Raw genomic sequence first — 25,490 nt, 5'->3', positions numbered from 1 at the left:
TACAGCCCTTTTCTGGTTCCCAAAGAATCTTGATGGTGGATCTACCGTTAGCTGTTGTAACATCACCTAGTTATGAGTGAATTATGATTATGATGTTTAATACTGTAGAAGCAAATCTCAGGCATGGATTCTTTCCCTACATAACAAGCACGTCTCTCATGGTGGTCCATCGAAACTCTGGTTTTAACTTGCGAGGCCCCATCTCCAAAGGTCACGTTCTTTACGGTGATCAGTCATCATAGGAGCTAATCAGCTCAGGTGACAGAGAAAGTTAACCCAGGGGTGATAAAGGTTCAGCTTTCTGGGGATCTTTCCCACAGCAGGGAGGGTGGTCTCTTTGACATTTAGAAATTCAGTTTCAAAACTTGCTAGCTGTAAAATATGGTTTCAACGAAGGAATGCAAGAACGCTAGTTTGGGGTAAATAAAGGACGAATGCTGATGTGAAATCTATGCTCTGGGTTTGATTTAGAAATAAAACCACGACTGGGTTGCATATTCAGAACTGCATATTGAATCTTTTTCCAATCAATCTTTTAATGATGAAACTGACAATTTTGTGTCTCTGCGGGTACAGAAATTTACTGTAAGTTAAAAGGGTATTAACTGATTTTTGACAACCACTTACGGGCCGAGGAGCTAGCCGCAAACTTAACATTAAAATATTTGCAATGTATAAAGTTGACTGAGTTAATGTGTTGGCAAATCACTTACTGTATTTACACATTAACATTAATTTCCCATAAAATTACATTGGGTGGCTGCATCCAAAAAAAGAAACATGGTTGCTGGGTAAAATTTGAAGAAAGAATGCCAGACAAATTTGTGCAGCGTAAAATGCCCTATGCTTAAACTCAGAGTATTGAATAGCCCACACCCCGTTATATGCCCCAAATCTTTAGCTGCTAAATGATCCACTAGGTTAACCAAGTGAAAACATACTTTGCCGTTTGTTTACAGGCAGAACAATTATCAGAGCTACAACTAGGAACAAGGTCAATGAGAGCTGTGAGACTCAACCAAACCCTACGGTGCCTATAAACCAAGCTTATTAAACATATCCATGAAAGAGAAGTGAAATAAATATGAGGTATCTTTGATTAGATTCGTGCACATAATTTACAATGTGGCAAAAAGTTTAACATTTGCACAGGCCTGAATGAAAAATATATGAAACTCTAGAATGAATAAATAGAATTAATATGGAAATCATAAAAAGCATTCCTTTTAGTTTCTGACATATGTTTGTGCGGTTGAAAAACCTGATGTACATTCAATTTACAACTTTTTAGCACTTTACCATATATGATTTATGGCATCATAACTATGTTGATATTTTGAAAACACAGTTTTTAATTCTTCCCGTTTCCAGTCATGACCTTCATGTTTCTATAAAAGGTGAATGACTCCTGAAAAACCAGGCCAAAGACAGTAAAATGTGAACCTCTGTGGGTCCAGCGTAAAGTTAAGGTACTCATCCCCAACATTACTGAAAAGGTTGCCTGTTAGGAGCCCTAGAGAACTAAATTGGGTCCTATTCCAACTAAAATAATAAACCTTATTCATATCAACTGATCGCCAACAGTTTATGAGCTGTGTTTGAATCAGTAGTCCACAAATGGCTTAACCAAGTCAACTTTGGTTATTTAAAAACACACAAGTATATCTTATCTCCTCCCTCACTCCTTCATGAGAACCCTCTGACCTCGAATAAGCATTTTAGGATTTTTCCAAGAACCAGTGGTTCAGGATATGTTCTTTACATAGCTGAGCTCAGCGAAACCAGCATGCGGTAGAAATTGAGATCTCTTTAATCAACGGCTGTGCGTCCAACACTTATCAACAGGAAAATCTGACACTAGCTATTTTCATGATTAAAACAAAGTCATATAGAAAAAGGACGCGCAGTGTTGGTAGGAAAGATTGGCTTCACAAAGAAGAGGGTGACTCTGCGTATGTGTGCATGTGTGTGTGGTGGGAAATCCCCCTAGGTAATCAGTTAGATTGATTCTCTTCCCGGGGTGAGAGAGAACAATTTCTCTTTTCAACACTCCAGGAGCAATCGGTCTAATCACTGCCTTCATCACAGAGAGTGCACTCCTGCAAGAACAGCATCTTTCAGCAGCAGTGGGCTCCAGATTGGCTGCGCTTTATCCAAAGCTACCAAACACAAACAAGGAATATGCTTATAAATGATTTGTTGGCTTTCATTCTTTATGTCATGTTATCAACACTTTCAATATGGCACGTCTTCAGGAGTGAGGGCACATAAAGATCAGCACTGCCTTCCCAGAAGGACACTATAACCTCATTCTCTAATGAAACTGCAGGAACACTAAGTGGATTATAGAGCACATACTGTAATGCAAATAAAGATTGATACAATGGAGTCAAGGTGAAAATCTATAAATACTACCTGTCAGTCAGCAAAGAAAATAACGCACAAGGGGCCTTCTTCCACATGTTATGCTTCTAGGTGCAACAGAAAAACTGTATGTTCTGATGTAAGAATTATAATGACGTCAATAAGCAATATACATTTGAGTAGCTGGAACCAACGAGTGATTGGCATTTTGTGAGGATAAAATATTTCTTCAACACTAAATACATTTTCAATCTGTTGGGGGTTATCTAGCTGGCACTCAACCAATCAATTAACTGGTGGTTGGTTTCAGAACCAAACACAACCTCCAGGAAACACATATACTTTTTTAGACATTTTAAATTAAAGTTTCATATATATTATATTGATTTGAAGCTGATAATTGTATTGTTTTAGACCAGCGGTTCCCAAACTTTTTTTGCGGCGCACCCCTTTCTACGTCCCAACCGGGTTGACGCACCCCCCCAAAAAAACGCAATAAAGCTTTGTTTTATCGCCATATAAAGACTCATGTTTAATCATGCGCAAATAACTAGAACACGCATGACGATAGCAACATCAACAAAGTTTCAATATAATGCAACAAAGAAAAATTGCAACGATCCACAACATTAGAGCATGGGCTCAGAAACAGATACAATAAATAAAAACGAGGATCAGTCATAGAAGACTATAATTGATTAGTTTTTGATAGAAACTAATGGAAGTGGTATTACCAATACATCAAACATTCATTAAAACATCAAATCAATACCATTTATCTTTGAAGCAACTAATGGCATCATGGTTGACACAGTTGTTCTGTTGTTGAACCGGCGTTCCTCTGGTTCAAGTTCCTAATAACTGAGCTACTTCCATAACTATAGATCAGCATCTTTTTCTGATAAGTATTTAAAAAAAGAAAGAGATTGTATTGAAATTGTGACAAAAATTGTCTGAAGACTCTTCTACATGTGAGATTTAAGCTTTGATATTAATTCAATACATTAGAAATGTTCTCTTTGTATGTTAAAGGGGTTATTTCTAATCCTCTCGTCACAGTCATCTATGAAAGACCGTCTTTACTTAGACTATGCCCTATCTCAACATGTTAGCAGTAGTCAAAGTAGTGTGCATCCCTGTGAGTTGGATCCACTCCAAAAGTTTATGGGTTTTTCCTTGGCCAATGCTACACCCTTCTACCATGTTTCATAAAAATCTGGCATTTCGTTTTTTTCTGCAATCCTGCATAAAAACTTGGATGAACTAAAAGAAAAATAGCAAAATAAGTGAGAAAGAGGGTTCCTTGATCAGAAAGCATCTTTTTAAAATATTTATTTAATACCAGAGCCGACAGGAATGATTATTGTTAATCCATGTGAGTTCTCCTTTTCGACCACTCCAAAGCCAAACAGCGCATATGCCAAATCAGGCCTCAAGGGTATTGTGGCATTTAGAGGAGATGTTAGCAGCCCTTGGTCTGTTCAACCTATCTGACATACGTCTGTGGAGCAAATATCCCATCATTTCTCCAATAACATCTCTGTGTTTTTTCTCCTTCAATTTGGTAAGACCACATTCAATCTTTCCAGTGCGTCGGCTTAGCCCCGAGTACATTTCCCAGAAGATTAGATCAGAGGAAGCAAGAGGTGGTCAGAGCGAGAAGGCTGAGCATACCACCACAGTGAGTTCATGATGAATCAGGGGACTTTGTGAAAGTGTTGCTTATACTTTTATGGTGTGATAAAGACATGCTGTAAATACGTGATTTTAACAGTGTCTTTGACTCTTTGAAGTGGCAAGTCATGGCAGCTGTCCTATATTATCCGCAGATAGGATGTGAAAACATGATTCTCATTCAAACACCAGAGCAAAAGAGCATAGAAAACATAAAAATGTATAAAGTATATATTGGTAACAAGCACCATTTGCAGTACTGTGACGCTTCTTTTCGTTACTTTTCTTTGCACAGGCTTCTGTTCCTTTCTCTTTTCTCTTCCAGTTACATGGTCATCACCACTCACGCTAACAAAACATTCTTTGTTTTTTTTCAAGAATAACCAAAATCATGAACCACATCATCTTTTCTGTGTACCAGAGGAAATATAAACCACATTCTCGGGGTTGTGGACAGCAAAGAACTCTGGTTTGAATCTGATTTGTTGGAGCAAGTACTGCCCTAACCAGTAATTAGTTAGTTCCACTTCTTAAAGGACCCTGGGCTTTTCCCATAAAACAAAACAGCATTGTCAAATACGTCCAGACTTTGTCTTGACATATTACTAATATGTTTCTAAAACAAAAAAACTCCAGCTATGGAGGAGTTACGTGCAGACGGGTGGGAAACGTGACACTCCCCCAGAAGACTTATCTTCAAATCAGTCTGAAACCATTCACTGAAGACATATTTTAATTGATATCTGTGACTCAGATAACGTTCAAAGTGTACAAATTTTAAGCCCGACCATGAGGTCTTACTAAACTTAATCAATAACTTTTGTTGCAATTTTCTTTTTATTAGAATTCACAACACATGTTCAAAACTGTAATCCCACAGAAAGTGAGTTTCTCTTAAAACTAAATTGAGAATTCAGTATAGTTTCATGGAACCCAGTTTTTTAGGAGACAGAGATGTGTATAGAAAGAAATGCTGGCATCATCAAAAGTTGCCAGGTTCCCGGACACTTTGATCAACATGACAAAGGTTAACAGACGCTAGTACAGCCGAGTGCTAACCACTGTTAGCTACATGGCGTAAAAACCACTGAAGTTAATTACCTTCCATTAAAAAGATTCTCTTTAGTCACTTGATTTCGGACGGGGGTAACATGACTATAAAAATTAAAGGGATAGAATGTGCTTCTCCTTCTTTTAACAGTTGCATAGAGTGTATTAAAGTGACTTTAAATCCCACACCAAGTTGAGCTCTAACACATTTAAAGAGCTTATTATAAATGTTATTTACAGCATATGGTACAGGCTTATCTTCTAAACACGCTTATAATATGATGATCTAAAAGCTGCAGTTTGGTATTATGGCGCATTCCTTTTGATACCATGATCAGAGCACTACATATACAGCAGTAGCAGCAGCTGAGGAAATCTGCTTCCTAAGTTCTGACTGTGATTCAAATAGCAGAAACTCACTGAAACACCCTGCAGCTATGTACTTATGAAGCTTCGCTACACTTCATTCCACTCATCCTGTCAGCCAAAAGTCATTCTCCTCACCAAGTAGCTGCTCCATTTTTATTCACTAACCATTAGAAAAAAACATAGGTCATTTTGTGATCTCGCTGTTGTGCGTGACAAACAAAAGAGTTTCCAATAAAACACAAGCATGGGACGTCACTAAAGTGCAGAGGAACTGCGGACAAAAGAGATGCCCAAAACTATGGCTGACGGTTGCTATGGAAAGCCGATGGTTTACAGCTTCAGCAAAGGCCAGGGAGTCAAACCCACCAGTTAATCAATGACTGCCTTTCCCGTCAAACACAGACGCACATACCAGAGGAAGATAGGGTCTGCTTTGAAAAGAGAGCACAGGAGAGGAGGAGGAGGAGGAGGAGGAGGAGGAAAGGTCTAGCTCTGCGTTCCCATCACGTGGAAATAACCTTCGGAACAAATAAAAGGCTGGAAGAAATGAATGGGTCGCATGTTCAAACCAGTCTGACGCCATCGAGATGCCACGATGGAAATGATCTGCAGACAGCGGTTGCTCCTGGGCTGCTTCTTCACACACATTAACATGGTGGGTCATGTACAGTACAAAAAAACACGAACTACATTGTGTCCTATGCCTTTTACAAACTGTGATTACAACATTAAAAATGGAATAAAAACATGCATTATGCATCTTGTTGGGTAGGTCTGACAAAAAAAATCTCTCATTCCTGAAGGAAATGTATTTCCTGTGATATTTGTAACAATTATCTTACCTAACCACCAGAAAACCTTAAGGTCCGAATTAACATTGAAGCTGATAATTGTTTCGAATGGGAACCTTACGAGACCAGAAAGAGTTGTGTCTTATTCAAGAACTGTTTAATGTACTACAAAGACCTAAACATGTATGTAATTAAAATGTAAAGAATGTGACACTAAAACATGTGCAATGGAAGGGTCAAAACCAAGGTCCTGTCTGCAAAAAAACACTGTTTTCAATGTGATTAGCTCTTAAAAAATGTAGATTTAAAGATTTATTCCTGTTCTGAGTTAAGCTATTGAAAACCTTGTATCCTGCTTTTTACAGCAAAAAAATAATAACTTGCAGCTATTACCACAGTGCGAGTAATGCTGATAAGTACATTGAAGTATAGAGCAGTAATATCCAGCAGGCCGTCATCTACAGTCTCTAGTGGACGCTCATCACAGTAACATGTCTCAGGCTGGTTTCTGCTTGTCTAAAAACAGATGTTCCCTGACCCCCCCTCTTCCTCCCTTTGTCAGAACAACTGAAGCCAGTCCCCTGCTGTTAAACATGCTCCCAGAGGCAGATGGCTGCAGGCAGGGGCATCAATTCATATTAAAGCAGACAATGTGATCTACACGTGGCTAAGAGGTCAACTGTTGCGCAAAGTGGGCTGATTTGTTTTAGTTTTTTCTCCCTTCATATGTATCATCAATCAGTTAATTTCACAGGCTGTTCTTGATCTTGTGCTGATCTTCTAATATTCCTTAATTTAAACTGATTGTACATGCATTTAATTGTGTCTGTGACTATTCATTCCTCAACATGTAGCAGTTTGGGCTCAAACGCACATCCAAACATGGTGCTTACTTGCTTCAAGCATCTCCAGGTTTTTAAATAAATCACGTTGAATTGACAAGTGTAACCTTGCTGTACCATTACCATACAGTAATTCATTATGGCTCCCTTAATTAATTAAACTTAATAGTTTGTGATCTTTTCTTAGATTTGCATTTAGATTGCTGCACATCACATCAAAGTGCTTTTCTCTGTCAAACAATGTGTGGACTAATTAAAATGAACTGTTTGGTTTTTTTTTTACCTAGGAAGAGATACAAAACGTTTGTAAATCTGAGAGATCATTGGGTATTAAAGGGCCCCTATTATATTTTTTCCATAACATAATAACATCACTATATAACACTCACTCTTCTATTGGCTAGATCTCCAACACATAGTACGTGATAGGCTAAGGTGAGGGAAATCTCAATTAACCAATAACAACAGAGCCAGCCATCTAACCAATCAGAGCAGACTGGGCTCTGGTTTCAGACAGAGGGTGAAAAGAGGTGCTGCAACACAGGCAGTTTGAGAAAAATAAAGACCTTTTTGAACATTAAAGCACGGAGACATGTAAAATGTCCATTAACAGAAAAAGATTGTATTGTTTGTAAATACAAACAAAAATAAGAAAAAAATGGTTCATATATTGCTTCCTGCATGAGGTTAAAAAAAAAAGCTACAAATATATGAAGGTTCATACTATAAAACTCAAGGACATTAATGAAATTGTGTTGGGTAGATACAAGAAGAGTTTGTCTTTTGCTACTATTAATCTACACAGCTGGTCATGTCATACAAGGGTATTATTCATATTTTTAGAAATATGGTAGAGCAGTGTGGACTGCAATACAAAGACCTTCAGTGTGAACACAAACTCGGTGTTCTCAAGGCACTGTTATATTTGTAGTGATAACCCCTGTCTCATTTGGACACATTGCCTTGACCTCAGTGTAGTCAGAGGATGTTTGGTCAGAGACTGGGTCAACAACAACATGCTGGAACACACCAGCTGCTGCCAGCCTCCTTTCCCCTCTCTCTATGCTGAGGTGCCCCGTCGTCCCTCACACATGTCTGACCTGTCCTCTGGGCCCTCTGGGAGCCCACATCACATTCACAGCAGCCTTGATGACTGTTTGCAGAGGGGCTTCTCTCTGACTCCTCACATCCTTTCTTTACAATGGGGTCAACGCAATGTGTCACAGATGATAGATGTTGAGGGAAGGGAAAGAATGACCACACTTGTAAGGAAGGTTTTGAACTGAGTGTGATCTTCAGGAAAAACTTTATGCAACCATCAAATATGGACCCAGAGGCCTATGAATATGCAAAATGCATGGAAGGACAGCTCAATTCTATTCCAGTTACCAGCCCTGGTTAGGTCACATTGGCAACCAGGAATAGCAGTGAAACAGTAGACAGAGACAGTGAGGTCTGGTCATGCCAGGCTTGATGGGGGGGTCTGCAGATCTGTCAGACTTGTATATGTTTGTAGTCTATAATCAGAACTCACATGGTTGCAGGGGGAAGTCAGAATTTAGAGTACTGGGGACTGAGTGGCTGGAGACAGCAACGTTAAAGCAGGTGTTCATGTTTCGTGTGTGGAGTAATAGACCAAACACCATTAAATATTATGCTCATTTAAAGTTGTCTTGCATTTTTACAAATTGTGTTTGTGTTGAAGTACATTCAAACAGCTCAACAATGTCAACAGAGTATGTTTCGTAATTCGGCATAAAAAAAATATCCAAACCAGCCCTACATGTTTTGTGAGCTGTGCTAATGCTGCCACAGTAGCTACCACCCATAACCTTCAGTGGACGATTCAATATAGAATATCAGGCAAGACAACTGAAAAAGTTGATTTCTCAAAAGCTTACATGAAAATAGTTTTGTTTATGTATGCCGAATTAAAAATAACATCCTATTAACTTGTTAAAAGTTGTGAATAATGTTTTATTAGATCTAGTTTAACAGTTAAAAACTACAATGTTACATGTGTCCGATTTCTAAGCGGAGTTTGGCGGAAGTGTGCCTTATGAGTGAAAACAACTGAATAAGTAACGTGAAGAAATGCAACATTTTGTTTTCTACATTGGCGACTTTTTCCCTACACTATGTGACCTGCTAGTCACACAAACTAACTAAAAGGAACCAATTGGATCCAGTTTAAAATAACTATATTCTGTCAGTTGTCTCCCCACATTTCGTAACTCCATCCACCGGCTACAACTAATTACAAGCCCGGCAAGTGCTGAAAGCAAACACCACCACAACCACCGATTTAAAGCCACCGAAACTACTATAACCAGCACGCAGTTAAGAGAAAACAACTCACTTTAATTGCAATGAATGTAACTCTTCTCTCCCTCCGTTGTTTTCATCGCCTCTGCTCCTTTACAGAAAGCCACGTGTTTTTTCTCCGTTTCTTCGAATTATTGAGGAACAACAGGAGCGTTTATGGGGTTTTGTCCCGACGCGCTTTTGTTATGATAATCCTTAAAGCCGTAATATATTCTGAAGATATCTGAATGTCCACAAAAGCTGCTTGCCCACTTGTTAAATCACGGGTTCATCCACTGATGCGTTGGTATATCCCAGTTCATTCAAAGCAATGCAGGATTTTACAGTCATTGTTGTCCATTGTCCCTTCCCTGCTATAGTCCCTTAGTAAAGATGCTTTCCAAGGGGCTGCTGTAAGAATCAGCCGGCTCTCAGTCACTTCTCAGCCCGCAGAGAGAGTCGGGCTGTCAGGGTGCAAGGACTGGGTGAGAAACCAGAGAGGAGGAGCAGTGAGGAATAAAAGAAGGTGGGGATCCTGAGCTGAGTCAGGGCTGCGCAATGAGAGAGAGAGGGGGGGGGGGGCTGCTGCCGGGTGGCACACATCTTCTTCAACAACACAGGAACTTCACTGATCAAAACAATGATTCATTCATCGATATTGAAAGTCTGAATGTTCAGAAAAAAAGCCCTGAACAAACTGGAAATGCTTAGAATAAAGATTATATTAAGAGAAAATGTAAAATGTATAGAATAAATGTCAAACTCTAAACCCTAAAGGATCTTTCAGACTGTGGCCTGAATTGAGTTTTCGTTCTAGGGTTTAATGTCATGTCAATAATTAATTAATTGTATCTGATACAGAGCAGCAGCTACTGAGCGTTCCAAGGTGTTTCTCTCTCTCATGTTGCACTTGCATCACTGTATTAAAGGACAAATGTGAAGCCAAATAACCACACATGTATGTGGAAGCCATCCAAATAAACATTAAAGGGAGTATTCAGGTTAAGTGTTCCCTTGAGGCACATTAGCCTCTGTAATAAGTATTATGATAGTGCATGTGCCATCATTTTCTTGGTTAAGATATTTTGTCCTTCCCACTGACTTTAAATATAGTCAATGTGTTCCTACTGAAAAACTGGCCATGTGAAAGTTGTAATATGTTGTTACAGTTATCACTAATACTGTGAAAGCAGTGTTTTCCTGTTTAAGCTTGTCATGATGGAGTAGCATAAATCTATTCATCAACAGTGCATCACGTTATCATCAATGTGTTGAACGTAGCATCAAAGTAGCTTAAGCCTTCCAAATATATTTTAAAAAGTGAAATGGTAATAGTCATTTACCCAGAATGAGCAGATTATTATAGTCAGGAAAATGTGGTACAGAATAACGGCGCTACATGCATCAGCAGAAAGTCAAACTTATGAAACCACATGTTAAAAAAGAACTATTTGGATTTCTTATGAATTTCTGTTGAGTACAGTGACTCACAAGATATAGAAATAACATTTTGTTAAATCAAAGCAACAAACTGAGATATCCTGGGTGTGTGGGAGAGAAACACCATCTGGAGGGAACTTTTCGCATCAACATTTAACCCCTACAAACGTCAGCTCATCTCGCTTTGAAGAAACTGCCTTCACATGCCCTTTCATTGTCGGGATTTCTGTGCACCGGCTCTTCTGACTTGTGTTGTAAATCTAAGCAGATTACCACTAAACACTTTCAGAGCACATTTTCTTTTTGTAATAATACTGACTTGTTGCTGCTTGATTTTCCAACTCAAAATAAAGCCAAAGCCATCACAGCCATATTTATATGCAAAGTAAAAAGAAATGACTGCAGACAGCATCAAATTACCTGTGAAACACACATCAGCGTGTAGTCATGGTTAACAATGATTCATGCTCTCTTCTTAAGTTAACTTCAATATATTACTCATAACTCATGGGCGTGGTTTGTCTGACCCACTTCCTGCTGTAGATCAGGTCTGTATCAGCCCACTTTAACACCGAAGGAAGTGATTACACCTTGTCAACAATTACATTTCATGACTACTGCAGCTCTTCATGCTGTCATTACAGCTCTGACAGTGAACTCTGGTTTACCCTCACACTCATTCTTTAGCCTGACCCCCCCTCTGGGGCTAAAGTGGGATCTGTCTGGGGTTCAGGGCCAGTATAAATAGCCCTGTGTCCCCGCTCAGGTTACCCAGCCAGAGTGCAGGATGAAATACCAAAAGACAGAGGGACACATACAACACACATGTACCTACTGCACATACACACATCATAAAGCCAAGCAAAATAATGGATAGCAGAGGAGAGATCAAGTCATATTCCTAAACCTCAATTCAAAAGACCCTCTTAACCAATTGTGATGCCATTTTAAACACACATTTTTGTTTTTTTTTGTTGACCAAAGTTAGGTTTTTCAATGATAACAAATTTGGTTACCAACTGGCGCACAGCGACGTATGTTTTCTCCTTATGGTTATTTTCTCCAACATGATTTGATTCTGTCGAATTGGTTCACACTAAGTTGATCTGGGGCACTGAGTGTCAAGAAAACCAGCAGTCTACACATTTTGTGTCTTCTGTTTTGCTTTTACCTTGGCCATTAAACACAAACAAACAACAAACAAACAACAAATGTACAACTTGTGCACCAGCACTTAAATGGTTTAGCATATTTGAAGCAAATCTACCTTTATTTTTGTATTGTTCTGAGTTTGTATCGTTATGGTTTAAATCACTTGTAAGTTGCTTTGGATAAAGACATTTTTTGTTAATTTGGGATTTGATCAAGTCCTGTCTAAAACCACCACATTTTTGATAAAAGTAAGTCCAGGTCAAGTGACTATAGTCCACACATACTGGAAACTGTAAAGAAGTGATAGTTGTGGAGATAGTATGTACTTGTTTGTACTTTACGTGTTAAAAGCTAAAGTATGAGAAATCATACTACATTGTGTGATTACACCGCAGCAGCAGCAGAGTAGGAAGAACACATCCTGTGTGTAATGATTGGTAGTGTCCCTTAGCCTCGTTCTCATAACTTACTGAGGTAAACTTCCATGTATTTCTATGACTTTATCAACAGTTACGTAGTTCACAGTTTCACTTCCTAATAGATTTTTTTAGGAGCAGCGTGGAGGATTTTGGTGATGTAGATGTTTGTAATCCAACCTACTCAAGTGCAACATCTATAGTGTTTGTCTCATACGACAAGTTTAGGTGATGGTATATTAAGAAATCTGTGAGGGGATTTACATATTGGAAAAAAGGAACGTGCCAAACCATGCTTTCTGTAAGGACGAGCTAACTCTTTATAAATCTGTTGCAGAAACAATATTCAGCTGTTCATATAAACGGTAAAACAGGCTTGATGATAGTTACAATTCCAATTCACCAACCAACCAACCAACCAATCAATCAATCAATCAATCAATCAATTGGGAAATTGAGGGGAAATAACCTTGTTTGACAGTTGTTATTAATATATATATATTTAAATAAGCACAAGGGGAAGAAGAAACGTGCTTTCAATCAATGCAAATTATTGGGATACAATCTAGAGTTCTGTTTAACCAAAGTTAATATCAGGCTTCAACAGTTAAGAGTTAGACAAATACAGTGGATGTCTCCCAATGCCCAATATATGTATAATTCATACTAAAAAGACCGTCATTTAGGAACAAAGTCTGCTCAGACAGTTGAAACCTCATTGATATACTTTGCAATATATTGCTGAAGCATTTTTAATACTATGGTTTTACTTAAAATGCATGTTTTTGTGAAGTCCTGAAAATACGACTGGATAAATGAGCATTGGTCCAGACTGCAGGAGTTGTGGGACAGTTTTTAAAAATGATGTGTTTATATAGTTTATAATAAGACCCCCATTTACTTCCATTCATCATCACCTTTCTCTGCTTTTGGATTCCTTGTCTACTATTGAGGAATGTGAGAAGGCCAAAGCTATCTTTAAGAAATCAAGGTTATACAGGGTTAATAATGAATCTACAACTGATGGTTTGAAGTTTTCCTTGAAGCTGTTGCTATGTCCCAAGATCGGTGAGTAAACTGTTAGGAATCACATAGCCAGAACATATATTTCCTGTAACTTCTGAAAGTGTGCAGATATCACATGCAGTTCTATTGCTGCTCATCTAAAAAAAAAAACACATACTGCAATGAGTGAGAACCAATTTAGTACATGATGCATTTGGTGAATTCTCTAATATTCCATTATATTTCCTGAACCTTCCCTTTAGGATGTCCGTACACCTCTTTTTCTAAGTTCCATACTCAGCGAGCTCTTTACAGTTACATTGTGACTTTCACTCAGTGGGTTTCTGTTAGTAGTAGACAGATATATCTAATCATGCGTCCAGTTAACCTTTGCCCTCGCTTTCCTACTTTCATTTAAAAGCCATCCTGTACCTTTAGAAAGCCAATCCCAGGGGATCATTTTTGTAAAAATTCTCCACAGTGCCCGAAAGATCCACCACCCAGTATGTAGCAGATTGAAAATCAATTCCTCTCTCGCTCTGGATTCTTCAATATCTGCATGCACAGGTTCTTTCTGTTAACTCATTACCCCAGGAACCTCAGGCTCTTTCTAAATCGAAGGCTATTTAAAAGCCCAGACTGCTGAATGGTACTCTGTGTTTCCATTGTGGCAGAGGGGTGATGGATTGATTCTTACTGACATCATACACTTCAGTAAAAACACATATCATTTACGTCTGGTTATTGGTTTCCTTGAATGTTTCATCTACAGTGGAGAAAATGGAAGTCCATTCTAAGTATAAGCAACGTCAGAATAAGGTAAAAATATGAGATTTTAATGTTGCCGACTATCTGATTGTACTGACTCACACAGGGTTGGGAAGATAACTTTTAAAATGTATTACAGGGCCAGTGCATAGCCGGATTGGTAGAATTTGTGGTCCATGTATTGGGGCCTGATCCCCAAGGAAAAGACCAGAATTTGAGTCTGCACCTCAGATAGTTAAAGAAAAAGTAGCCTAAATGAAAATGTGTACTACAAATTGTATTATTTATAAAGCATATACCGTTAAATGCTTCTTTAAATTAGATGTCCACTCTTTTGATAATGACAGTGTATTAACATCTGGAAGTATTGCTCGGCACTGGACACTAATTTTGTTTCCCTTTTCTCCTTAAAAATTATGGTAAGTATAAACTGCAGTTATATTTGGTAATTCCTACCTTGCGACAGGCGGACGGGCTGTATGACCTGGAGCCCGTCGATGGCACAGAGGTTCCCACAGGGGTGCAGCGTGATGACCCCTGACCTGTTCTCGATGTAGCAGTGCTGGGCAGCCACTCCGGGACCCTGCAGGTTGATGTCCATGGGACCATGACCCATTGTAGTCCGTCCTGGGGGAAAAAAAGAAGCATTAGAAATATATGTGGGGCAGTGCGATACATTTATGATGAACCAAAAGGAAATAAGGGAGTTAGGAGGATTCCTAGGTCCTTCTTTCTATAATAATATATGACTGCTGATCAATATTACCTGTTAATATATGTATATATATCAAAGGTCTTTAAACCATACAAAACCATACAAAATATGTAAGAAACCGCAGCATATCCAAACCTTTATCATTCCTCCCTACACATGCAACTACATCATAAAATACATTAAAAGAAAAGGAAAAATTATAACTTGGAAAGAAATATTAAAAATGATTGATATTTGTTCATATAAGTTCATATTTTGAGATCTAACCAGTAATTATATTACTATCTTCCTTAACTTGGTACAAAAAAGGCAGGTATTCATTCTGGCTGAATTCAACAACCTCCAGCAATCACTAAGGTCTGCCTGTCTGTAACCTATGAGGCGAAACCCAGGGCATAATAAGGCTGGATTTTCTCTCACTGCCTAAAGAGACTAAAGTAGTAACTGACAGAGGAGTTATCAACATTTGTGGCGGGACAATAATCAGAGTGTCTATAAAAGGAATCGGGACATGGCCCCCCTCCCCGGTCCTTGTGGAAATTTCTACCTAGTAACAATAGTTGCAGTAACGCCCTCCAGAAGCTAATAAAAATGTTCAAAGGCAAGCGTAACAAGCAAATACACCTTTGCACAGACACACTGACTCACACACACTATCATTGCCTGGACATAACCTGTGGAATCTCCCTGCATACCAGCCTGCAGAGGCAGACAGACGGACAGAAATAGATTTTTACAGATCCACAAATTAAGTGATTAAGTGATGTTCCATCTGAGAGTGCAATAACTTTAGTTTTAATGTCTTCCCTTGTGTTTTTTTTGGTATTTCAGACAGAGGACAGACAGACAAGGCATCAAAGACAGAGCAAAGAGGTCACCAGACGGAAACACAAAGAGGCCGACAAGGGCAAGAGAAAGATAGAGGAGTGATAACAGGGTCAGGTCAACAGAGATAGTAGTGTGTGTGTGTGTGTGTGTGTGTGTGTGTGTGTGTGTGTGTGTGTGTGTGTGTGTGTGTGTGTGTGTGTGTGTGTGTGTGTGTGTGTGTGTGTGTGTGTGTGTGTGTGTGTGTGTGTTTGCATCTTTTCTGGCCCTTTGTTAAGTGCTACAAAATAAATAGTGACTGTGATACTGGGATGTTGAAGTATGACTTAGCCCTGGGAAATATGTCATCTCATATCTTGATAAGGATTTATATCACGATATGGCATGTTTTCTGGCAAAAACGAAACTGCAATCTTCAATCGATATTCTAATATTCTATGAATTTAGCATCTGTTTGAGTCTGTGAGGCTAAGCTAAGTGTGGGTGTCGCAGCGGGGTCTCACCCTCGGGAAGGGGCAGCAGAGTGATGGCAGTGCTCAGTCGTCCGCTGCCCAGGCTCACCAGGTGGGGGCGCTCTGCCTGGAACTTCAGACCCTTTCCCGTCTCAAATAGGTCCAGAGGAGTGCTCTAAAGAGGATTAAAAGAAAAGTCAAACAAACCAAAACAAACAACCCTAAAAACCTCAAGTATCCATCTTTTTATCTATTCAATTTCTTTTGCCAAGATAAAACAATTAAATATGCAGTATACCTATAACAAAAAACGGGAGGATTTTTGGGGTTCTTAAAGAGGGTCGTTATAAAATGACATCATTTTGATTTTCATTTCATTGATGCTTCTTTAAAATAAATGCCATAGTCAAAAAGTTATCCTTGACAATGTGACTTTATTTGCACTTTTTCCAATGTAATCTGGATTTATCAAAGAATTACTTTGTGATATGGTACGTGATCCTGATTGCATTTAATTCTTTTGTTATTTTACACTGGTTATTGCGACGTACTGCATGTAATCTACTCCTCGAAAGTAAAGAGGTCACATCTTTTTTCTCTATTTCCTCAACTGAGTACGGAGTTTTGGTCAACAGCACACCATGGACCTTAACAGAGTGTTTACTGTCCATTAGCTGTACCAGTTAGTTGTGCATAACTCAGTGAATATGTGGCACTGAGGAAGGATACCATATTCCTGTCCTGCACACTCTGCAGTTTTCCTGCTTCACTTATGTTTCGCTATAGGAGGTCATTTCCATAGACAGTTAACATATCATGCTACACACTGAGAGGAAGTGTGTGTATGTGTGTGTGTCGTATCCCCCCCATAAAGCCTAAAGCGCTGCTGCGTGCTCTCGGCACAGCAAGGGGGAAGGGACGTCGCCATAGCAACAGCAGTCTGCAATTAAGAAACATGGAGCTCCTGGAGGGCACTCGATGAGATCAACTTGTGAAGAGCAGTTTTCACCACAGCGACGCTTCGAGATATTCTGCTTTTTAGTCATCTGCTTACTGTTAAATGACTCTTTCTTTTTGCCTCCCAGGGTTCAAAATAATAAACCACTTCCACTGTTGTGTAACATCAATTATTCCAAAGAGAAAAACTGAGAAAAAGAGGGGGGGGGGGCAAGATAGGGCCTCTTTAATACTTGGATCTATTTGTGCTATTCCTTCTTTTCTCAAATTAAAACCTCTATCTTTTAAACCTATTCGTCACACATGTGTTTTAGGCTGCCACATTTGACCATATGATTTGTTGTGTTTCTTAAGTATTGCTCAATATAGTGTTTTATCCAAATCAAATCAAAATAACAGTGTATTTCAATAAAAACACTGTACATCAAAATGTAAAAACATCTGACTCACAGGAACCTCGCAGGTGAACACATTTTGCTTCACAATTTAACAGATGATTTAGCATCCTTTATAATTCAGCACACCAAAGTTTGACATGCTGTGTGAAACAGTGACTGCTGACCATTTAGCACTCACCGCTAAAGTCAGCTCTGTGCCAGGTGAAGTGTTAAATGAACTCTGGTGGGCACGAGGATTTACATTTTAAAACCTGCTGCGACAGCATCTTTTTGTCTACTTCTGAGACCCTTTACATTTCTTATTTACAACCTGTACGTGGTCATTGACTCTCGGCTAGTTAGCTAGCTGTGTGTGCTAATAGGATTATGTGATTGCGCTGGGGCTGTCGGTGAAGTGGGGTCAAGCTTAAGAGGATTGCTGAGACTGGGAGGCAATGGGGGGGCTTTACTGGGAGTGATGGCAACAGGGGGGCAGGGCCAACACTGCAGGACTCATTCTGCCTCATCTGCTGTGTGCTGCTGCTCCCATGTGGTGAACACTGCAACACCCTGCTGCAGAGAGCACCATGTAGTGTGATGAGGGCATGCAAGGTGAATACTCTCTTCTCAGAACATTTTGTATTTCAGTGTTTTTCCCAATATGCAACATAATCTGTGTTGTTGACAGTTTTTACTTTTTATTATAAGTCACTTCCATGCACCTGCACCCACTAGACTGATTGTGTCTGGTTTTTATTTTATTTCATATTATGAATATTTTTCATCCCTTATGTTATCATACCTTTTTTTTTTCTTCTAATTTTCTTGTGTGAATTTTTTTAATATGTGTGAGGTTTAAAAAACTATTGATGAGAGCCCGAAACAACAAATACAAAAATAAATGAACTAAATACATTTTTTTAAATCAATAATTATTATGTCATATAGCACTGTTCATGCAAGGATGTAGCCCTAAGTGCTTAATAGAACAACAGTGATTTTTGTTTGCATGCATATTAATAATAAAGTTCTTGGATCTTGAATCTGTCTGAGTTGTATACCGAAATTACTGCACAACTCTATTCTGCCTTTAAAAAAGATCTTTAGACATGAAAAACTATACATTCTCACAGTATCTTTAGAGAAAACATAACATTTGAAGTTTTGTCTTCCATTTCTTGTTCTCTATAACTATGAAACATATGCAAGTAAATATAAAACATTGTTTTATTAAAAATTTGGACCAAACTTTAGTCGCCAATTTATTCCCCAAGTAAGGACACACACACAAACGCACACGCACACGCACACGCACACACACACACACACACACACACACACACACACACACACACACACACACACACACACACACACACACACACACACCCGTCCCTCCCATTAACACCTAATGTGATTGTCCCAGCAGTTGGGAAACACAGACATCCAATCTCCGGCTATGTCTAATTACTGACTCTGGCTAAAGATTCAAGCTTTACACATCCTGACATATGCTGTCAGGACGAGTCCCACCCAGCTGTACCACCTGACCTGACATGCTGTACCCCCTCCTCCCCTCCCTTCAGTTAGGCCACCAACTCTTTCCATCACCCATGGAGAGTTTGAGTACCAAACATCTGTCAGGGCAGGCGCTGTAGTGACATTTAAACATCAATGGAAGCTGCTGTGAGGAGAAGAGAGTGCTTACTGTGTGGTAATGGCCCACTATGGGAACATGGAACAAAACTGACACTATTTACGAGTGGTGGAAGTATGCAGAACCTTTACTTGAGTAAAAGTACAAATACTGCAATGTAAAAAATATCCCAAAACAAGAAAGTACCCTGTATTAAAGTATATAATAAAAATACTGGTTTGATTGATATAATAATAATTAATACTAAATTCTCAATGTAAGAGCAGCATGTTACTGTTATATGTGCTGAAGTTGAAACTACCCTAAATTATTATTTGACAGTTTTAAATCCAGAGACAATTTCTTTACTAATTATTTTATTAGGAATTGGATTATTTGAACATTTATTGAAATGAATCCGTGTGAGGAATTTTAAAGGGAAACATCTGTATTTAGTTATGCTGTTCTCACCCTATAGACATCTTAAATGTAGTGATATCACTATGTAACAGCTTCTATTAGCTAGCACTCCAAACCATTGTACATGATAGGCTAAGGAGCATTTCATCCCTAAGTGGTTGAACAATTACAACAGATTTACCCAGCTAACCAATCAGAGCAGACTGGTCTCTGGTTTCAGACAGAGGGTAAAAAGAGGTGCTGCAACACAGGCAGTATGAGGAAAATAAAGAGCTTTTTGAACATTAAAGCATGGAGACATGTCACAGTAGAGACACAAAATACAAATATAACCTGAAAATGAGCATAATAGGGCTCCTTTAAAAAGGCAAGCCCACGTTAATACAAATTGTAAAAACAAATAAAATATAGCAGCATTAAAAAAAAAACCTAAACAAAGTGTTACTAAATCGTAACAAAGAAAGTAAAGTGTAAATGCACATAAGTGTATATCGCACAGTGGAAGCAGAAGTATGAAGTATCATACATCAGAATACTCAAGTAAAAAAGAACAGTAAATGCTGGTGCTTTCCACCATTACAGATAACTTATGGCTCGCTCTTCCTGTCCATGCCCTCTCCCATCATCCACATCCCCAAAACACACTCACCTGTAGCACCTGGTGTGTTTTCCGTCCACACTCGGGCATGTTGCTGTTCAGCCGGTCCATGTCCATTGAGCTGTCCCCCGCTCCCTGCGACGCATGCAGGTCCTGAGGGAGGAAATGACAACATTAATCAGACAGACTATGAGTAACCAAAAGTGTCCACCGGTGACTTCATCTCTGCGGGAAAACAACCGTTAGTAACTATCACAATCCTGCTTAATGGGATTCCCCCTCCCTACTCTGCCTTAATGTGTCAAGGTGTGATTCATGCTGTCAGCGCATTCACGCACACAACAGATGGTAGACAGCATTTAGCAACGCGCTCAGAGGAAGTAACACACACACACATGCATTTAAATCTCTTGGCAGTTGACACATTCGCTGGAAATCAGCCACCTTGGCTGTTCTCTTGTCTCTCAGTCACTATGAAAAACACACACTGTGCCTAAATTCCTCCCTTCTTACTCAGTAGTTTTGGGCCATTTCCATCAAGTCAGCACAGAGCAAACAACTATAAATATATTCCATGTCCGTACACGTGTGGGGTGGCCAGATTCAGTATACGAAGTATAGATAAACACATGGAGAGGTTAGAAATCACATTCACAGTGTATCAGAGCGTACACCCGGAGTCATTTGCATCCTTAAAGTGTAGTGCAGCGAGGATGGGAAATATGTTTCTGATGTGCTCTGCCCTTAGGATAACAACACACTGCTGCAGTATCTTATTTGCTCTTCCCAGTGAAGGATATCCAGCAGCAGTGTCAGCCTCAGGAAGCAGTTAATCACAAAAAATAAAAACAAATGTTGGGGAAAATTTCTATCTGGAAACACTTTTGTGCAAAACTCTTTTCTGAGCCAGAGGGAATTAAAGCAAAAATGATTCCCAGCTCATGTTTAAGGCAATATTTTAAACAAATTTCTTGTGTTAACCTGTCTTTTGATGTATTTCAATATAATAATTACCTGTCTCCAGTTGTCCAGCACATGCCTAGCCTCCATTGCAAAGAGCTGCTCCTCACTACGGACTCAATCCTATCAGTGTGGACTCGATTAACCGGGACACCTCTAAGACTTCACAGTGACAATATCTTCAACGCTGCTTCTTCTTCCCATGAAACACAGATTGTCTCGATGTCTTGATCTCAGCTCTTTTGTCTAAAAGCCACCGTTGCAGTATCCTCTAAAGCTCCCATTCAGGAGGAGGACCTGTTGCTGCTTGCTCTACTAAACTCAGACCTACATTCCTGACTGGCAGCACCAAAATCCCCGATAACAGAGACGTGTGTGTGTGTGTGTGTGTGTGTGTGTGTGTGTGTGTGTGTGTGTGTGTGTGTGTGTGTGTGTGTGTGTGTGTGTGTGTGTGTGTGTGTGTGTAAGCAGTGATCAAAAGAGAGATAAAGAAGAAGAAGAGAAGAGGAAAGGAGGAAGAAAGAGTGATGACTGTAGGGATTTGATTCAAATAAAGCTCAGAAATAGAGTAGTGAACTTGTTGTATGAGGAATCATGGCTCGGTCCACTATAAGCGGTTGAAAAGCTCAGCTCACACAGATATGTTGTGGAAAATGGGAGCAATGTCAGAACAGCTTTGTTGGCCAGAATGGGGAACTCCTTGGAAGCAGTGAGCCAAAAACTGTCCAAAGGAAAATCAGCAAATCTTAGCTTTAACCCACGATCTTGTTTCAGTTCAGTTAGTTCCTCCTGCTCCTGTAAAGGCATGTCCTTTCCTACAACTGATGCTGAACTGTATGGGTCCCTAACCCAGTCGAGACATTCAGTGGAGGCTGAAGAGAAATAAAATGACAACTTCTCCTCACCTTTAAACGGAATCCGTTTATTTTATCTGTGCTTGTAAGCAGGTTTTCATTTCGGCCTTGCATCCGGGTGTTGAGTTCATTCAGATGATGAAATATATCTGCCAGATATGCCAGCTTTGCACACCACTCATCACTTGAAAACTGGCAGTGTCTTGCAAAATAGGAAGTTTTCTCTAATGGCATCTCTATCCACAAAACGCACATTGGCCAACAGCTGAGCATGGCCACTAATGTCCGTAGCCTCATCAAGTTGCAACGCAAGTTTCCCACTGATGCGTATCTTTTCCAAAACATGACGTTCGATGTCTGTAGACATGTCATTAATACGTCTAGCAATTCTGTTATCTGAGAGCGGGACTTTAGCTATGTCTTTAACCGCGTCTGGGCCGAGCATCTCGTTGACTATGGCTTTGCAGGCAGGTAGTATTAATGTCTCTGGCACAGTGTGGGACTTCTTTGATTTAGCTACGAGTTCAGCAACTAGGTCACTAGCTTTGAGGGCTTTCTCATTTACCTTTGTGGTTTTTCTCATAAAAGTTGCCTGTTTCGCTGTGTTTTCACGCGGGCGAACAAAATAGTCCATCGGCTTGTTTAGAAGCGACGGGTGTTTAGTGTGGAGATGGCGTTTAAGCTTGCTTGGCACCATGGCACTGTTGGACAGCTTCTCCCCACACACCAAGCATAATGGAGTCGGTGTTGTCTCATCCTCGGTGAAAGTAAATCCGAAAGAAAGATAGCTCTTGTTGTATTGCCTCGAGCTCACCGTATTTGCTTCTTTTTTACCACCAGTCATACTAGGGCCTTCATCTGGGTCAGAATCTTGTCCAGGGCCAAGTTCGGAGTTTGCACTTTTCCTTTTTAAAACTTCTCCATCACTGTCACCGTGACCTGTCGCAGGCATCACTAATTCTCTTGTCTCTAAGAAGGAACGAGGCAATTAGCTACCTGTTGCCACCCGGACGAAGATTACATTACTCTGCCAGTAACTATATTACAGCACAGACAATCTACGATGGCATATTATTTGCAGATAATAATTCATGTTAATTTTTGAAAAAAATAATAACACTAATGAAGTGCAATTGGATATTTTTTCACGGCACACCTGACGATCACACTAGTGTGCTGCGGCACACTTGAAAATCACTGCTTTAGGTTATATAATTACTATAGGTGCTTTTGGTTAAACATAGTATAGGTACTCTAGATAATGCTCTGTATATGAACTTTGAGGAATACTCACTTTAGATATTTTGGGTAATACTCACTATGTACTTAAGGTAATACATACTCTTGGTATTTTAGCTAATGTTCACTATAGGTAATTTTGGTAATTTATTCTAAAGGTACTGTAAATAATAACTATAGGTTCTTTAGGTAATATTCACTATAGTTCCTGACGTAGTTTTCAATTTAACTTTTGGTAATTATCACTATACGGTAGGTGCATGAAGTAATACTCAATATGACATATAATAATAATAATAATAATAATAATAATAATAATAATACACTGTATTTATAAAGCGTGTTTCTCAGACTCAAAGTCGCTTTACAGTATAAGGGGGGTTGGGGTGGGGGGAGTGCAAACAAACAAACAAGGACAAACATATTATGTCATTTATACAAACTAGCCACATTAGCCAACAAACTAGCCCCAGCTAGCCAGCTAGCATTCTGATTCTCACTGTTCATAAAACAACACACTGGTGAAAGCAGGACTTATTGCTATCTGTGTTTTCTCTTGACAGTTCCTTATTTTCCTTTAAATTGTAATCTAAACTCCCATATTGCATGTAAGTGCGGGTGTTTGTCCTCAGCACATTCCCTCAGACTGTGGGAGGACATCCTCAAACTCTCAGTGGTCACACAAAGAAGTCTCAATCTCTCGTGTTCATTCTTTCCCTCTCTCCATCCCTCCCTCCCTCTCCCCCCTCATGTCAGGGCAGAAAGGCTGGTATTGTTTCATAAAGAGCAGGCATGGAGGATGTCTCCTCACACATGAGGGATTCTTGCTTCTTTTTTTTTAAGGGGTTATGAAAGCGAGGCAGAAAGGAAGGCTTGCCAGTTATTTGGAATGCAAAAATGTAGAAGCAGGGAGGGAAGCTAGACAGCCTGCCAACTAGCTGGTGAACAAAAATGTAGATGTGAGGAATAAAAGAGATGACAGAAAAAGAAAAAAGATGAAACGAAATGCAGCTGCTGATCTTCAGTGAAAATTGAAAAACTCTGTCATCATAAACATTTTAATCTTACTGTTCAGTGACTATCAAGCGCTAAAGTAGTCAAAGAGAGGGGAACACAGGGATCTGCCTGACACGCTGAATCCAAGGAGGAAACTTGAAGCCATACTGCAGTTGAAGATGTTTTATTTCCCTTGCAATAAAACATACATGCTAACATACATTTTATTGTTGAGTGACCTGCTGTACTGGACTATATGGTGGAAAGAGTTTAGCGGTTTAGCGGTCAACAGAAATGTCAGCACCCTGCCTCCTCTCTCCCTGTCTCAAACAAAACAGATTCCCCGGTAGATGCAGGTGGTATTCATTAGGCAATCACTCAGCCCCAGTGACACACACACACAGCCACACACACATACATAGCTCCGCCCACACACACACATAGCTCTGCCCACACACACACACACACCTATTACCCCAAGTGACAAGTGAGAAAACACATCCCTGCCTCTACACTTACTATATCACAACTTAATATATATCTATGTTGCAACATGAAACATATACATTGTTTAAGTCTACCCCATAAAACAAAGTGTAAAACACAACTAATAACATACTGAGTTTGTTTTGCAATTAGAACATTTTTCTTGTTGGTGGATCTAATTAAATCATTCAGATTCATCTGGTTTATCTTCCTGAGAGCAAGAATAAGCCAACTTCAAGGCCATGTTTCTCAATTGTGAGATGTTGTATAGGAAATAGATATTTGGTCTGGACGGTGGGCGCTTGACAAAAGCTTAACATGTTCTCAAAATTAAAAAGGTTAATCCTCTGGGGAGCATGACTATCCACAGCAAATATAACTACGTTCTTAAGATAGCGGCTTGGGTGTATTTGAAAGCTCAGGGGATACATCAAAATAATTTGAAAAGGAAATTAGAGTTGCGTCTGTGACTCTGTGTAGAGGTTTGGTATGCTTTCCATCCTCCCGTCCACCAGATGTCCTCTGGGACAAATAAAGTGGTCATTTAAACAGGCAAGGGGCCATCTTAGGGAATGGGAAGATAATCAGGAATGTCAAAACACTGAAACGGATGGGTCATTTCATAACTCATTCAAGGATAACGTTCACCCACCAATCCTTTTGAATCTGCTCATATAAAGCTGTTCACTGCACAGCTGCTATAACAATAGCAATTTAAATTCACGATTGTTCTATCCTACTCAATGCCACTTCTCAAGGGATTGTGCAAAATGTGTGTTTGCCCAGTTTACTTATTTTAT

General features: G+C 39.5%; 1 protein-coding gene across 9 annotated transcripts in view; it reads right to left on the bottom strand.

Moving 5' to 3' along the window:
* phldb1b (pleckstrin homology-like domain, family B, member 1b) overlaps window positions 1-25,490 on the bottom strand; it is a 117,332-nt gene that overhangs the window by 69,230 nt on the left and 22,612 nt on the right. For 3 of the 9 annotated variants that reach the window (XM_063907754.1, XM_063907755.1, XM_063907758.1), the window contains exons 1-4: window positions 21,170-21,324; window positions 20,207-20,308; window positions 16,219-16,342; window positions 14,632-14,802 (exon numbers count right to left, since the gene is read on the bottom strand). In XM_063907754.1, coding sequence (XP_063763824.1) covers window positions 14,632-14,802; window positions 16,219-16,342; window positions 20,207-20,308; window positions 21,170-21,205 — 433 coding nt within the window. In that variant the 5' untranslated portion in view covers window positions 21,206-21,324. Of the gene's footprint in view, window positions 1-9,449; window positions 9,856-14,631; window positions 14,803-16,218; window positions 16,343-20,206; window positions 20,309-21,169; window positions 21,326-25,490 lie in introns of those variants that run through there. The other 6 variants (XM_063907753.1, XM_063907752.1, XM_063907756.1 and 3 more) reach the window with 3 other exon arrangements.

This window comes from Eleginops maclovinus, chromosome 18 (assembly GCF_036324505.1).
Source record: "Eleginops maclovinus isolate JMC-PN-2008 ecotype Puerto Natales chromosome 18, JC_Emac_rtc_rv5, whole genome shotgun sequence".
Lineage (NCBI taxonomy): Eukaryota > Metazoa > Chordata > Actinopteri > Perciformes > Eleginopidae > Eleginops > Eleginops maclovinus.
This window is presented reverse-complemented; position numbering and strand designations above follow the sequence as displayed.